At 36.3% G+C, this 16,134-nt stretch overlaps 1 protein-coding gene across 1 annotated transcript; it reads right to left on the bottom strand.

Annotated features, from left to right (window-relative positions):
* LOC106719049 (cilia- and flagella-associated protein 58) lies at window positions 1–12,823 on the bottom strand. The gene is made up of 19 exons (XM_045683901.1): window positions 12,743–12,823; window positions 12,120–12,248; window positions 11,619–11,712; window positions 10,774–10,909; window positions 10,338–10,515; window positions 7,795–7,914; window positions 7,469–7,663; window positions 6,989–7,110; window positions 6,433–6,572; window positions 6,047–6,185; window positions 5,801–5,850; window positions 5,089–5,267; window positions 3,533–3,742; window positions 3,255–3,405; window positions 2,935–3,059; window positions 2,640–2,797; window positions 1,211–1,328; window positions 782–848; window positions 1–469 (listed from the first exon to the last, which is right to left on the bottom strand). Exons 1-19 carry the CDS (start codon window positions 12,821–12,823, stop codon window positions 279–281), a joined length of 2,583 nt encoding a protein of 860 aa, XP_045539857.1. The 3' UTR covers window positions 1–278.
* Window positions 12,824–16,134: the final 3,311 nt, after the last annotated feature.

Consider the following 16,134-nt stretch of genomic DNA (forward strand, 5'->3'; position numbering starts at 1 on the left):
TTAATTACTTGAATGTGTTTTATTTTGTCTTATATCCCGTATTACATAATTGGAATTGATAATTTATAGTCAAGTTGATGGTTTGTAAGTGGTTTCATAGACTTACTAAATCTACATTTAGAGGCTCCCTTAGTGATGACTCAGCGTAATAAAAAACGAATAACAATGAACTAGGGTATATTTTAAGTTAACTTATCACATGATTAGAAAAGATGTGATTGCAAAATATTTACAAGTCATTTAATTTAGTTTTTTACAATTGAACACATCAAGAATGTTTATGTCGTGATCTCCTGCAATGTAGGTGTAGTGGGATGCAGCGGAGTTGGTACTTTCAGTCGGCGCGCCTCGTCCGCGTCGAGCGCTCGCTTCATTTCGTAATATTTTTGTTTGAACGAATGTAAATCTCCATTCGTTCGATCTAATTCACGTCTGAGATCCGTCACTTGGTTCTCGCGCATTGCTAATTCTGTAATGAAATAAAAAAAATTGCTCACAAATATATAAAATTCTCGTGTTACAGTTTTCGTTCCCGTACTGCTCCGAAACGGCTTGACCGATTCTCATGAAATTTTGTGAGCATATTCAGTAGGTCTGAGAATCGGACAACATCTATTTTTCATTTTTTTTAACTGCGCGCGGACGGAGTCGCGGGCGACAGCTAGTATACTCATTAAAATATTAAATATAAGTGAGGTCTCTCGATGAATACCAACTAAACCAAGATAAGCAAGAAGGTACCATTGAACTACGTATAAAATTTGTGTAAGCAAAAACTCACCAGCTATGAGGCATTTCATCTTCGTGGTGCGCTGCGCAAGCGCACGTTGTGTCCGATTCAGAGTTTGCTGAAAATCAGAAAATCTGACATTGTTCAGTCGAAGACGTTTATTTCCTATCGGTTTAAACGACACTAACAATGTAATTATAGCCAAACGAGGATATCAGACCCTATGAGAGAGGCGCTGCTGTCGCAGTTAGTTCTATCAGAAAATATAGTAAAACCAAATGGGCATAGAAAATGACATGAAAGAAAAAACATGACACCTACAATACGAAAAGGACCTTATGACACTTTTTCTTGACGTTGACAAGGGGCGCCAGTGAGCCGTAATAATTTAGTTTGTCACAGAAAATTAACGTGTATACTTGATTAAATGACAGATTGCTGTAGATTTTAAGTGGGAAGGGAATTTAATTCTTTAACCACCTGTATCTCTGGGCTCGGCTGCAGCGCGAGCATGTCCTTCACAGCGCCGTACAGGTTCCTGGTCTCTTTCAGCTCGCGATCCTTCAGCACCAGCTGCTCGCTCTGCGCCAGCACCTTCCTGACAACAGACAACACACTTCTTACAAAAGTGTTTCCCGTTGAATAGATCGGCCTACAAATCAATCGGGGTATTTTTCCCATTGGACCGTTTATTCTATGGATAGGTAACGGGAAATACCCTTACAAATAAGTTGAGATAACTACGGTACAGTTAAAGGTCAGACATAGCCATTTACAAGGAAATAAAATTTTAAAACAAATTTTTAAAAATGTCTGTCTCGAAATAACAAATTAAGAATTTTACTTCGTGTAAATATTTTGAGATTTGTAAGCGATGTAAACGACAAAATAAGTTGTGATATAAATTTTGAAATTTAAATTTAATTTAAACTATATATATAAAAGAAAGTGGTGCTAGTTACACTATTTATAACTCAAGATCGGTCGAACTGATTTAGCTGAAAATTGATGGGGAAGTAGCTTAGAACTAGGAGACGGACATAGGAACTTTTTTATCTTGCGTGCATTTTTTTTATTCCGCGCGGACGGAGTCGCGGGTAAAAGCTAGTTACTAATAGAAAAGTTATTGTTACACATAATAAGATCATAATCATCGTCTTTGTTGCGAGAGAGTTCAATTCATCTAGCTGTAATGATCAAATCATGCGATCTGTCATTAACAAATAAAATTTCAAGAAACCTGTAACCATTCATAACGTAATTATATTACTGACGTAGGTTCATTAACAGGATTTTTTTATTTGTCTTTTCAAGTTAATTGAAAGAAATTCGCACGCGAACTGAATCCAATTTATCTGAATAAATCCATAGAAACCCAACAATACCGTGAATTATGTATGCAAAATATTCGTTATACAAAACGTTATTGCTCTTCAATTATAAAAACGAATTAAATATTTAGATTGAGACATTAATGCATTTGAAATTAGTTTACTTAATTGTTGCTATTTAATTAAAAATAATATTTTTTATTAGTAAAGGACTTTTTTTTACGAGTACAGTACGTTTGAAAGAAGACTGTACCCACATTATAAAGACAAAAAAACGATATCTGAGACCGGTGAGGCGCTACTGTCACAGCTTGTTTTGTTAAAAAATATATAAAACCTACATGGGCTAAAAAAAAAACAGTTACAATTCTAGAAAGATCTTGTGAGACTTTAGATTGACAGGAGGGCGCTAGTGAGCTATCATATTCAGCTTGACTTATGCCCACCACCGACAGATATCCTTGTCGGTATATAACTTAAGTCATAGGTATAGTCGGTTCTAGGTTATGACCTAGAGCCAGAAGCGGAGAGCTAGAGTCAGAAGGATAATTAACTAGGTATCTACAAGCACCACGTACTTCTGTGTGAGACGCAACTTGTGTGTGAGTGTGACACTGTCGGGGTCAGTTCCCTGCAGCTTGCGCCAGCGGTGCACATTGAGAGGTGTCTCCAGCGCCTCCTCCAGCGCGCGCACTCGCAGCCGAGACCTGCCCAACTCGCGCTCCAAGTTGAACACCTGCAACACAAACATGTCGCAGACGTTCACCAGAGAGGACATTATGGATTTTCAGATAGATAGGTCTAGAGGAGGGGAAGGGGGGGGGAGCCACCAAAGCGCAAAACTTGTTTGTAAGAATGATACTCTGATGGTACCTCTAATCTCAAGTCAGTCATGTTCTCAATGCCTTTAGACAGTAGATTTTTCTCTTTGCGCAGTCTCATGATCTCCAGACGAAGGAGGCGGATGTCCTCCACCCGCTGCTCGTACTGACGCTCTCCTGAACACAGGACACATAAACAAATACAACAACAAATTAACTGACATTTTTAGGGCAACCATACAAGGACTGCTTTATACAATCGACGTTGGGCGATTACCAGTTGGCAGTTATCTCTAAATAAAACAATTTGCCAACTGCTTGTAGCAATCTTTCTATTGAGTAATACGTAGGACCTCATAGAAGTTGTCGTACCTCTGTGCAAGGTGACCTCTAGGATACGTATCTTCTCATACAGCAGAGAGATCTCGTCGTTACGACGCACGAGCTGCGCCCCCACCACGTCGCGCTCGTTCATCATGCCTTCCAGCTCCTTCATCAGCTTGGCGCGAGCCACGTCACTCTCCTAACACCATACATATTACATACAATATTACCAATGTCATGCATCTCAATGATATACAACTTTATTATCGTGTTTTAATTCATGACTAATGCCATCTAGTGGCGAATAGCAGTCTCTATAATAGTACCTGTATGATCCTGTTGAGACGCGCCTCCTCCTGCCGGAGCGCGGTGATGTCTGCGCGGGCCTCGGCCAGTCTCGTCAGTCCCGCCTGCACCTCGCCCCGCAGCTGCTCGTTCTTCTTGTTGCACTTGGCGAGTGTGCCCTCGCACGTCTTCAGCCCAGTTTCCTTGCCGCTGATGTCCTCCTTTAACTGCTCGATCTGGTACGCTAACATCTGGAATAATTGAGTTAACTATAATACTAGAAAGCTTTAACTCTATATTAGAAGAATACTAATTAGTATTTAATCACTCAAGCTGGACTACAGAAGTTTACATAAACTATTATTTTACTTTACTACCTGTGTATACAGTTAACAGCCAAAACTAGTATAATACCCGTCGTTTAAACAGGGCTTTTGCTTTAAAATATGTTTGCCATAAGATTCTCTATTATTATGTGTGCACATATTACAAAACTTTTTAAGATAGTGTTCAGAGAAGAATAAAAATTTATTAAAATTGACGTAAGTGTTAGGAAAATCAATTGTTTCTCGTAAAAACAATACTTTACAATGCATTGTAACTAAAACAATAAGCTATTAAGTAAACGTATGACAATAAATTATAATTGTACCTAACAGAAATAAATAAAAAGGTTTACAAAGAAAGGAAATATTGTATACACCTTCATTGTTTCTAATATTTGTACTACCTTCGCTTTCAGTATTATAATTTTTAAAAGTAGCGTCACTTTAGTATCATTTTAAAACTACCTTTAATTTCTGTTATAACTTTCCTTCCTACCTTCAATTTCTGTTATAACTTTTCTTCCTACCTTCAATTTCTGTTATAACTTTCCTTCCTACCTTCAATTTCTGTTATAACTTTCCTTCCTACCTTCAATTTCTGTTATAACTTTCCTTCCTACCTTCAATTTCTGTTATAACTTTTCTTCCTACCTTCAATTTCTGTTATAACTTTCCTTCCTACCTTCAATTTCTGTTATAACTTTCCTTCCTACCTTCAATTTCTGTTATAACTTTTCTTCCTACCTTCAATTTCTGTTATAACTTTCCTTCCTACCTTCAATTTCTGTTATAACTTTCCTTCCTACCTTCAATTTCTGTTATAACTTTCCTTCCTACCTTCAATTTCTGTTATAACTTTCCTTCCTACCTTCAATTTCTGTTACAACTTTCCTTCCTACCTTCAATTTCTGTTACAACTTTCCTTCCTACCTTCAATTTCTGTTATAACCTTCCTTCCTACCTTCAATTTCTGTTACAACTTTCCTTCCTACCTTCAATTTCTGTTACAACTTTCCTTCCTACCTTCAATTTCTGTTATAACCTTCCTTCCTACCTTCAATTTCTGTTATAACTTTCCTTCCTACCTTCAATTTCTGTTATAACTTTCCTTCCTACCTTCAATTTCTGTTATAACTTTCCTTCCTACCTTTAATTTCTGTTACAACTTTCCTTCCTACCTTTAATTTCTGTTACAACTTTCCTTCCTACCTTCAATTTCTGTTATAACTTTCCTTCCTACCTTCAATTTCTGTTATAACTTTCCTTCCTACCTTCAATTTCTGCTTTAGATCCTGTATTTCGTCAACCGCTTCTGTATAGTTCTTGTGCAGCATGTTCCTCTCAGTACGAGTTGCGTCTAATGCAACTGAGAGTTTGCGACTTTTGATGGCTTCCTCTCTTAATGCCTTGTTCAGGTCCAATATATCCGCAGTACGGAGACGCACCTCCTCTGCAACAAGTTACCGGTTCTTGGTACAAGAGACTAGCGAGAGTTTGTTGAGGGTAAGAATTATTGACTGGCAAAGTAACCAATTTTTTAGTGACTAAGTTATTAATATATTTACCAATGAAGACATTTACTTACAAATTAAACTATAACTAAGCCTAGAACAAGCTTAGACCTTAGATTGGTAAAAAAAATGTTTATAAATTAACTTACTAATATTAAAGGGTAATCTGTTTTTTACAGATCGAGATCACGTATCACTTCATCTATTTTTTTTAAAACTAAGTTTTGTACTACATATAGATAGATTATCAATTTTACCCTTTTATGAATAATATTGAAAAAAAAACACATCACATGTCACAGAAGATCCGAAAATTATCCTTATAATAAAATGTAACTAAGTACTTTAGTATTTCTGGAATTGTGAAGAATTATTTAAAATTGATTTCTAGTCATTTTGCTACAAAAAAAAGTACTGATGTAATACAATGGCCATTAATCTAGTGTTCGTGCAACATCTAAACTGGTCGTACCTGAGATCTCGTCTATCTTGTCATTGAGAGCTATTGTTTCTTCCAACATTCTGTTGATCAAAAGTTTACACGTTTATTAATATTAATTTTATTATAAACTAGCTTTTACCCGCGACTCCGTCCGCGCGGAATAAAAGAAAATGCACACAAGATAAAAAAGTTCCTATGTCCGTCTCCTAGTTCATCAGGCAATAGAAATGTTTGTGCTTTTATGAGTTGGAGACTATGTAAAAGATAATTAGTTACCTGTCCTTGTCCTTCTCCATCTGCAGGATGGCGAGTCGCTGCTTGTTGATCTGCGCATTGCTCACCTCCACCTCGTGCTCCAGCTGCTTGCGGCGCTGCTCCTGCAGGTTCAGCAGCTGCAGGTTATCCATTGCCTCGTCTACAACAAACAGTGTATATTAATCCCGAATCTTCTCTCTAACTTCCAGTCTTCGGAGCAGTTGCTGTCAAAATTACAGATATCAATGAATGAACAATAGCGACCTAGAATACAAGAATTGTTAATTTTCAACAAAGTTTCCATCTCCCGAAATGATAACAATTCAGTCGTTACATCTTCACTCTTAAATTTCTCCTTAATCCAATATTTTACAGAAATATATTTAAGACAGAGATGGTTAATTTACTCTGAATCTTCTGTATGTTTTTGTTGAGAATGTCCTTCTCCCTGTTCAAGTTCTCAATCTCCCTCCGCTCAGCCTCCGCATGCTTGTTGCCCAGCATTATCTCCCTCTCCATCACAGTCACTTGCTGGCGCAGACGTTCCCTGGGTAGAGTTAAAAGTTTTAACACTTAAGGGTGTTGGGCTTTTTTTGAAGGTACTTACAATTACTATGATTTAAATCGTGTTCTGTATTTAGTTCTGACGTGAACATGTTTGTTTTTTAAATAGCTAGAATATTTTAAAGATCTTGCAGCTAGCAATAAGCTTAGAGTAGACTCTAGGCCCCTAGTCTAGAGAACTGACGTACGAATATATATATATATAGTAGCTTTTACCCGCGACTCCGTCCGCGCGGAATAAAAAATAGAAAACGGGGTAAAAGTATGTCCGTTTCCTGGTTCTAAGCTACCTGCCCACCAATTTTCAGTCAAATCGATTCAGCTGTTCTTGAGTTATAAATAGTGTAACTAACACGACTTTCTTTTATATATATAGATATAGATATATATACAGTATACCTTTCGGATTCTATGGTCGCCTTAGCCTGCTCTAAAAGTTGGTACTTCTTGGTTTGCTGCACCAACTGTTTGCGGAGCTTTGAGATATCGTTCCTCATTCTATTGTTGTCATCAGTACTATTCTACAAAATTTTCTCTTATTCAGAATAGAATAGAATAAAAGATAAATAGGAATGGAGACGGAGTAATTGAACTGCTTTTGAGCTAAGAATAATTTTTCTCGATTCCTAGATCAAGACTGAAAGAACCTGCAACGGATTATGTTGCAGTTTAATGTAGTTTGGACAAACTATTTTAAAATACTATTCAAAGCAAATTCGAAGCAATGCAATGAAAAAATAGCATTAGTTGAATTTCTCGGCCATTGATTCGATTTTTTGCCTTGTCCAAATTTGGAACCTATTAGGTAGACCAATAACGACGATGTCTTCGGGAACATAGATAAGGTTACTTTCAGTATAAGTGCATCTGATCTTTCACCTTTAACTCCTTGGTGGTGGATACAAGCGTCTGCTTGGTCTGCTCCAATTTTATGTTGGTGTTATCCAGCTGTTCCCTCAGAGATGTAGCGCGCGCGGTCGCTTCCTCCTGTTCGCGTTGCGCCTGCTCCAGCCTGTTGCCCATACTGTTCAGTTGCTTCTCGCGACGCTCTATACCTTTCTCTGCTTTGCTCAGCTGACAAACAAAACATCATCATAAACGTCCTTTTCCCTGCACAGTGGTGACACACTATGTACTGCTCTTCTCTACATCTTTATCAGCCGTTATATTTGAACTGTAAAGTCATTCATGAACTTAAAGCTTACCTTATCGTTGAGATTGCTGATGATCAGACCTCTTTGTTCCATCTCAGCCTTGAGCGTTGCGGACTCAGATTTTATGAAATCTACAAGTCTGTTCTGTCGCACTGCATTATTCTCTGCGTCCTAATAAAATAGAATAAATATTATCTATTGTTTTCTTACATTTAGTTAATATTTGAGTAGAATAGTTTACGCCAATAATTAAGGTCATAGTTGTTGTCTAAAACTGTCTTGATCTAAGGATGATATTTCTTTGGTCTTGCATTGTAGAACTTGACAATATAGGAGTTAGAAAATGTTTTTTTTTAATCTATATATATAAAAGAAAGTCGTGTTAGTTACACTATTTATAACTCAAGAACGGCAGAATCGATTTGACTGAAAATTGGTGGGCAGGTAGCTTAGAACCAGGAAAAGGACATAGGATAATTTTTACCCCGTTTTCTATTTATTTTTTATTCCGCGCGGACGGAGTCGTGGGTAAAAGCTAGTTTTATATAGATAAGGTGATTTGTGCATGTCTGTTCAGTTATAGAAATATTTCACTAAATAAAACCGTACATCTTTAAAAAAAACAATTTATTTACAATAAACACAGTATACATATCTTAATATCTTAATTCTAATACCACAAGCAACACTAACAATAAAAAATACAAATATATCTAAACTGATTACAATTTCGACGTGTTGATACGCCAAGCGTCCGGCACGGAATGGCGCATTTGATTCATTCGGTCCCCCCACTCCAAAGATCATTCACTTAGGCTTCTTTTCAGAACCTTCATCAAATAGTCCGTCGTTTTTAGGAAAGAGTTGATTCGTCGTGTCACTACAGGGCCAAAACATCGAGGTCTGTGACGTAACGCAATGACATTTAGTGTGTTTTGAAGGATCTCGATATATCAGTGTACTGCTTGACACATTGCTCATCGATGACTGAAAAATGAAATTTATATGAGTAGGTTTTAAGGTAAAGAAACTGCATTATAGTATATTCAATACATGCGAGGTTACCAAGCCACACTTAGATTGGTTCATTGTTTGTGGAGTTGCGGACAAAATCGCAAGCTTACTCGAAGCCTCGCCACTATGCGTAGGATGAACAGAGGAATTTAGGTATGCTTCCTATCGGAGAAAGAATCCTACATCACTACTGCTTCCTCCCCCTTCCCCGGGGCGTGGAGTATATATAAAGCATTGCCCTCAAAAAAAAAGGTGGGTTCTACGTGGGGTTTGGGGATTTCCTAAATTTGCTTTGCTTCAATCTTTAATGACTCAGCATTCGTTGATAATAACGTCTGAATGAAGGACATAATAGAATAAATAAAGACAAGTTAAATTTAAATAATAAACCATAAAGATATTTTTTTTATTTTTGAGTCATTTGAAAAAAAACTTCAACATCGATGAAACAAAAAACTCAGGAATTAATATAAGAAGTCGCTGTTGCCGACGACTCTGTCTGCGCGGAATTAGAAAAAAAAAACTTAGGTAGCCTTCTTCCAGACTATGTTCTACATCTATGTCAAATTACAGCGAGGTTTGTTGAGCTGTTCCGGATATACTTACCTTCTAACAAACATTTATCCAAACATTCAAACATTCGCATTTATAAGATGTAAGATAAATCGTAATAAGACTTACTTTACGGTGATGGAATTTTAATAACTTATCGATGAACGACGTCGTTTGATTTCGGGAACTATGCTGCTTATTATGGATAACATTTAAAATGTAATTTGCAACTAAAAAGTTGCACAATACAAAACTAGCAAAAAAAAATCAGCTCTTTCTGTCAATTGCAGTAGCAAATTACGCATCTTAAATTCTTGCTTCAATACTTCTATTATAGATTAGATTAAAATGCAATATAAATATGTAAATTCTTTCAATTAAATAGGATAATTGTTGTTTGCTGTTAAGTAATTATAGCAAATTGTTAAACAACATAATCACGTGGCAACACAGCGGCAAATAATTATTATCCATCCTGATATAAATCACTGCAAATTTACCTCAGTGCAATATTAGGTGCAACATATATTACTGATACACTACTACATAATCAAAGATGGTATTTTTAAAGTGTATTATAAAGTCAATTCGAAGAAGTAAGATCTATATAGATAGATAAGAGAAGTAAGAAGTAAAGATCGACGCGCTAAGTAGTGCTAACGCTATACCTAACATTCTTGCCAAGATATCTGACAATTGGCGAATCACCTGCACATGTTACGTTGTACAAAGAGAATTTCAGGCAATGGAATCTCATCATTATCTGCTAATTTTTACAATTTAAATTGCCGTAGAAGAAATTACACACTGAGATGTGAAATTATAAATAAAACTACATATATAAATGAGTACTCAACTAACGGACTCGAGTAACCAATATGTGTAAGCAGAATAAAGAAATTTGTTATCTCTAACGCGCTACTTTTTATATGAAATTTACAATTATCTTCTAAGATATCTTAGTAGTAGTAGTCTTTAGAAAGAAATAACCAAAGATGAACAATTGATGTAAATTTAATACAATTTACCTCAAGCTTTTCTTCCAGCTTAGCGATATTTTCCTCACCGGCCGTGTTCCTGTGCTCCAGATCTTCGATGTAGCTGAGCGCGTTTTCCAGCCGCAGTTTGATAGCATCCAGTTCGCCCTGGAGACGCGCCTTTTCTTTCTCGAACTTCTCCTTTTCTTTTACTGCTGATGTTGCACCGCTAAAGTTATTTAACACATTAAATAACCTTTGAGCTTAACAGAATATAAATGGGGAAAAAGTATGGGTAGATGTTTTAATTCTGTTGCCTTCTATTGTTCCTCAGGCTAAAGTTTTTTTTGACATAGTTACATGGAACTAGATAATTGGGATAAAATTGTCATCTTATTGATCGATAGATGGCGGTATATTATATCTGAAAACAATTTCGAAAAACATGATTTTGTGTAAAAAAAGTTTTCGTGTACAAAGAACTTACGCATCATCTTCTCCGGCGCGTTTCCTCGCGTCTAACTCCTTCTCCAATTTGGTGAGTGTCTTCTTCATTGTGTCCAGACTCTCGACACTGGCCAGTTCCCTCGCGTGCATCGCGTCCGCTAAACATCTTGCCTCCTCTGGAACATCATAATACAGATCGCATTCATAAAGACCAACTAATTACCTTATTTCAAATTAAGAAGTTTTTAGGCCGGGCCACAAAATAAACATTGGTAGATCCCGCAACAAAAATATTTGTTGGGCGCCCGAATGGTCCGGATCGACCGGTGTAATACCACAACCACACAGAAGACAGTGAATTGAAAGCAATTCCGCGTTTCGCCTGATGAGTGTGTGTCCCTTCTCACCCTTTTGTTATAAGGAAATCGACGCTGGAAAGCATAAACGCTGTAACCCTTGAAATCGCGTTTATTTTTTCACACGTTAATAATTTCAACCATTATCAAACGATAATGATTTTATTATAGGTTAGCACAAACTACACAACATTGTTAAATACCGCATGCTTGTAGGCGTATCAACTCACGAGTTATAATTTTTTGGCTCTCCTGTAAAGTTCATACTTTCGGGGTTACAGCGTTTACGCTTTCCAGCGTCGAAATGATGGGGAGGGGAAGCGGATTTGATGGAGGAAGGACGCATAGCAAGAGAATATATCCTCTTTATGTGCGACCCGTCCTCTTTCGATTATAGGATGTCTATGGGCAGCGATCGCTTCGCTTTTTCGTTGTATCCAGGGGCTTGTTTGCTCGTTTGCCAACTTATGATGTATAAAAAATGTTGCTAAATATATTTTTAAATTTAGGTTATGTCCCAAAACTTTACCAATTTCAGCCATTAGTCGTTCGATGTTCTTCTGAGCGTCTGTCAGTTCTGTGATGTAATCTGACACAGTGTCATCGAAGCGGCCCAACTTCGTCTGTGGACATAATAATCGACTATGGCAGGGGTGGCGAACCTTTACGTATCAACGTGACATTTTTCTACAGAATTATTAAATGCAGTCATAGACATGCCATCAAACAATTTTGACTTTGTCATTATTGTGAACACTTCGCAGAGGAATCATCAACATATTTTTCGTAGTGCATAATGAATTTTGTGATCAGTGACGAACAAAATATTATGTCGCGTGCCATTGGTTCACCATCCCTGGACTATATCGTAAAGCTTTAGACACTATGAAACATAAGGTAAGCTTGACAGAAAAAATTACGAGAATTCGTACGAGATGTTTTACGTGTGATTTTTACTATTGCGTTAATCTTAATTCGAGAAAAATCCGGATGGCGCTGTTTTTAGTTGTTATAAAGTTATTTTATTTACCTTTAACGCAGTGATTTGTTCATTTTGTGTACCGTTCTCCTCTTTCAGTTTAAAGTAGGAATCGTAAAGCTTTGTGTAGACATCAGAATAATACTTCATCCCTTCAGCCTCACGTAGTTGTTCCAACACCTGTAACAGTAACACTATTATTAAAAAAACTTTCGTAATTTTACTTTATTAAAAATAATAAATTCCACTAAGAATAAAGTTGTATTCACACTTAATTATCCGTTGGTTTCTGAGACTACAATCTCTGTATAAATATATCTTTATACCTGTCAGTATCTTTGACAAAACAAATATTTTAGTCTCAGAAACCCACAATAAGTATGTTAATTGAGTTAATAAAAGTCATAACTTAATATTGAACTACCGACTGAAAATATTGTTCTATTATCTAGTACTGAATCTGACTTTAGATCCAGATTATCAATTTAATAGAGAGATGCCACACTGGCGGCGCCGCATCGGTGCTGCAATACAACGGACACCTAACATTCGAGTGACAACGTTTTAAGTTATAACAATTACTAAGCTATAAAGTTGTGGTATTGTTTTTATTGTTTGCGTTTTGATCTAAAAAGTACTCAAGGAGTTAAAATGTGAGTAAATAGTAACAATACCTTTTCAAATTCTTTCTCAGCCTCCGTTGTCCCAGACCCAACCCCGCGAGCGGAGTCAAAGCCATCTTCATCTGCGTCCATTTTTAAATTTAATATAAATAATCTAATCTAATAAATAATAAACGTTAAGCAAATAATAAGAGAAGCAAAACAAAAGTTGTTTATAAAAATTTATTGTCAGTGATGTTTACGCGTTGCCATGGCAACCGTGTGACTTTCACAGATAAAACAACGGATTATGACGGACATAGCTGTCGCTCGCGACTCCGTCAGCGCGGAATTAGAAAAAGTAATAAGTAGCCTATGTATTCTTCCAGGCTATGTTCTACAGCCATAACAAATTTCATCAAGATCCATTGAGTCGTTCCGGAGATACCTTCGAACAAACATCCATCCATCTAAACATTCGCATATATAATATTAGTAAGATAGATAGCATCGATGCCCGTAACCTATATAAAAGGGTAGACAGAGATAATGGGATTTTATATAATGCTGGCACGTGTCTCTCATTTCTACGTCTATATCTACGGTTATTCCCTTCTTTAAATGTTACAATTCACAAAAAAGTTAAGCGTTTGCTTAGTTTTCTCTCTGTTAATAATTAAATTACAATTTGTACGAATAATTAACAAAATAGAAATTTAAAACAATAAAATATCACATCCAATTATTCACTCTATCTAATAGTTTAAATAACTGATAAATTTAAATTGAATTTGCGTAGTTATAGCACAAGTGAGACGGAAAGTTATATTGAAAAAGTAGATAGAGATGGAAATACTTATCACACAGATGTTGGATAGAGATAGAGTATTACAGCGGACGTAAGAGCGAGAGGGGAACAGTCGGAAGTTGGGAGGTTGTTAGTAATATAGGGACCCCTCTAATTGTGAATTAATGAGGAAGCGGCCAATTTTACAATTACTGTCAATGCAATTTGCATATGAATTGAAGTGTTTTAATACTATAGGATGTGATAGCAAAGCCCCTACTATCTAAATATGATAGTTAATCTGTGTAAAACAAACGAGGTATGCTCGAAAACAATGGCATAAAACAAAACAGTACTGCAATGAAGAATGCACAGTCAAAGAAGTTTATTTAATACCCATTTCGAAAAATTATACTAATGGAACGAAGTTCCTTATCGCGCGTTGTGAAAGGGGGCTTGACGGAAAAAAATTCTTACGAAAAGTTGTCACGACACTTTTTGCTATAGTAAGTATGTTAAAGACGAATGAGCGCTACTTCACCATGGCAACGACGTGACAATATATAACGAAAATTCATAGAAATAAAATGTACTTCTTGTGAAGACTTAAGTTTTTTATTCATAGAATAAACATTGGTTCCTCCACTAATTAATCGAAAGGAACTTCGTTCCATCCGGGTGTCCCAACACACCTCTCAAGTTTTTTTTACTATTTAAGGGTCTGTTTTGACGGATGAAATATAATAATTGTGTGCCTTTCTAAGTTTTCCATAAAACTTTTGTTGTGTTAAATCACGATAATTAGTTCTATATGTATTATGTTAAAGTAGAACAAACAGACAAGACATGACAAGGAAATATTTTTTATATAGTTAATTACGCAGTTAATAAACGGTAAAGATTAACAAAGCATGTACTACACGTGTTTATTCATTTACATATTTTTTATAGTTCATTACTGTGATATATTTTCCTCAAAGCTTGATGCTGGGAAAAGATATATTGACATTCCTAAACGTACATTGTACAATAGTTATTTTCTTATGTATAACAGAATTTTCCTTATATACATGTACGGTAAACTAATTAATGCATTATGTATACTTCAAACGATACAATATCTTACTACAATATTTTAAATGCGAATGTTTGGATATTTGTTAGAAGGTATCTCCAGAACAGCATAGGCAACTAATAACTCCGTGCGGACGGAGTCACGGGCAAAAGCTGCCATTAATATAACCAAGGATTAGTGTATAATAAATTATATTATTATAGCACTAGTTTTTCCTCATGAAAAAAAAGCCCGGATTAAAATTCTACGAATTTACTTTCAGTGTTTAATATTACTGTCGCTCCCAGAGAATGTTAATAATTATTTAAACAGTTGATTAGTTTAGATTTATCTCTTTCATACTTAATCTACACTAATAAGCGCCTTAAGTGACCATTAAACGACTTAAATGCAGCAGTATGACGACTTGAAAAAATCTGCATACTCTTTATGGATTATAAAGGATATAAGATTTCTTTTTTATGTTATTTCTGGTAATAAGAGCGGTGGAATCAAAGATCGGGTTCAAAGACGTACCTTGACACGAGTATTGTCACGCTTCGCTGCCCTCTCTGCTTTACCAGTGACCTCGTGAGGGTCGCCTGTGATTAAGAATACTTATTAAAAAAAATAACCTATAGACCATAGAAACCGGGGAAGAACACAAATCGAATGACAACTTAAAGTAAATCTGTCAAAAATAGGCCAAGATGGTGGAGCAAAGCGTGAAATGGAAGTAATTCCGCGTTTCGTCTGATTAGTTTGTGTCATTAACGATACGTGGAGCGTCGGTGGCTCAGGGGTTAAGCATTTTGACTTGCAATCTGAAGGTCCTGGGATCGAATCCCGCCATGTACCAATGTGTTTTTCGATTCTCGATTTACATATGTACATTATAACGTTATTACAGTGAAGGAAAACATCGTGATGTAACCTGCACATTTCAAAAAACAAAATTCACAGATATGTGTCAAGTCAACCACCCCGCACTGACTGTGGACTGTGTTGACTATGGCCTAGTCGCCCCTAAATTGGGGTAGGCTCAGAGCCCCTTGGTGGGGACGTATAGTGAGCTGATGATGATGATGATGATTAACGATACGTATCCAAAGAAGGGACAGAGCTCATGATATGTTAGGGATGTCTAGGCCACAGTCAACAATGTTGGATATTACGGATTGGTTGATTACACCCATCTTTGAATTTCTTCGCAGATAGGATCTCCAGGGCGAGTGTTTATTTTGTAGACGGACCCCCGTCGGGTCCGAAACTAGTCGGTGCCGTCACCGGACGATCACACGTGAGTTAAGATGTTCTTAATTAATTAATTATTATGTCTCACGAAAGTTTAAACAATTTAATTTTTCGCATATATGTGTAAGAGTTAGAATCCATCAATTCTGTTTAATTCCAAAAACAGTCACAACATTATCGTGTGATTCAAATCAAATATATTTACATCTCAAATAGTCGAAATAACTGACGCATTTTTAATATATTCTTACCACGAAAACATGAACAAATCCGGCTTTGTTTTTTTTAAAGTATTGACTTGAGATACTTACATCAATATTTACTAGAACTAAGATTTTCCGTATGTTTATACTATTGAATGACATTTAG

Source organism: Papilio machaon, chromosome 24, assembly GCF_912999745.1.
Source record: "Papilio machaon chromosome 24, ilPapMach1.1, whole genome shotgun sequence".
Taxonomy (NCBI): Eukaryota; Metazoa; Arthropoda; class Insecta; order Lepidoptera; family Papilionidae; genus Papilio; species Papilio machaon.

What these genes read in the sequence shown, in the direction of transcription:
- LOC106719049 (XM_045683901.1), bottom strand. Translation starts at nt 12,823, where the DNA reads ATGGACGCAGATGAAGATGGCTTTGACTCCGCTCGCGGGGTTGGGTCT. An exon ending in CTGAGAAAGAATTTGAAAAG is followed by an intron (nt 12,249 to 12,742) that starts GTATTGTTACTA and finishes TTACTGTTACAG; the next exon opens with GTGTTGGAACAACTACGTGA. An exon ending in GTCTCAACAGGATCATACAG is followed by an intron (nt 3,406 to 3,532) that starts GTACTATTATAG and finishes GTATGGTGTTAG; the next exon opens with GAGAGTGACGTGGCTCGCGC.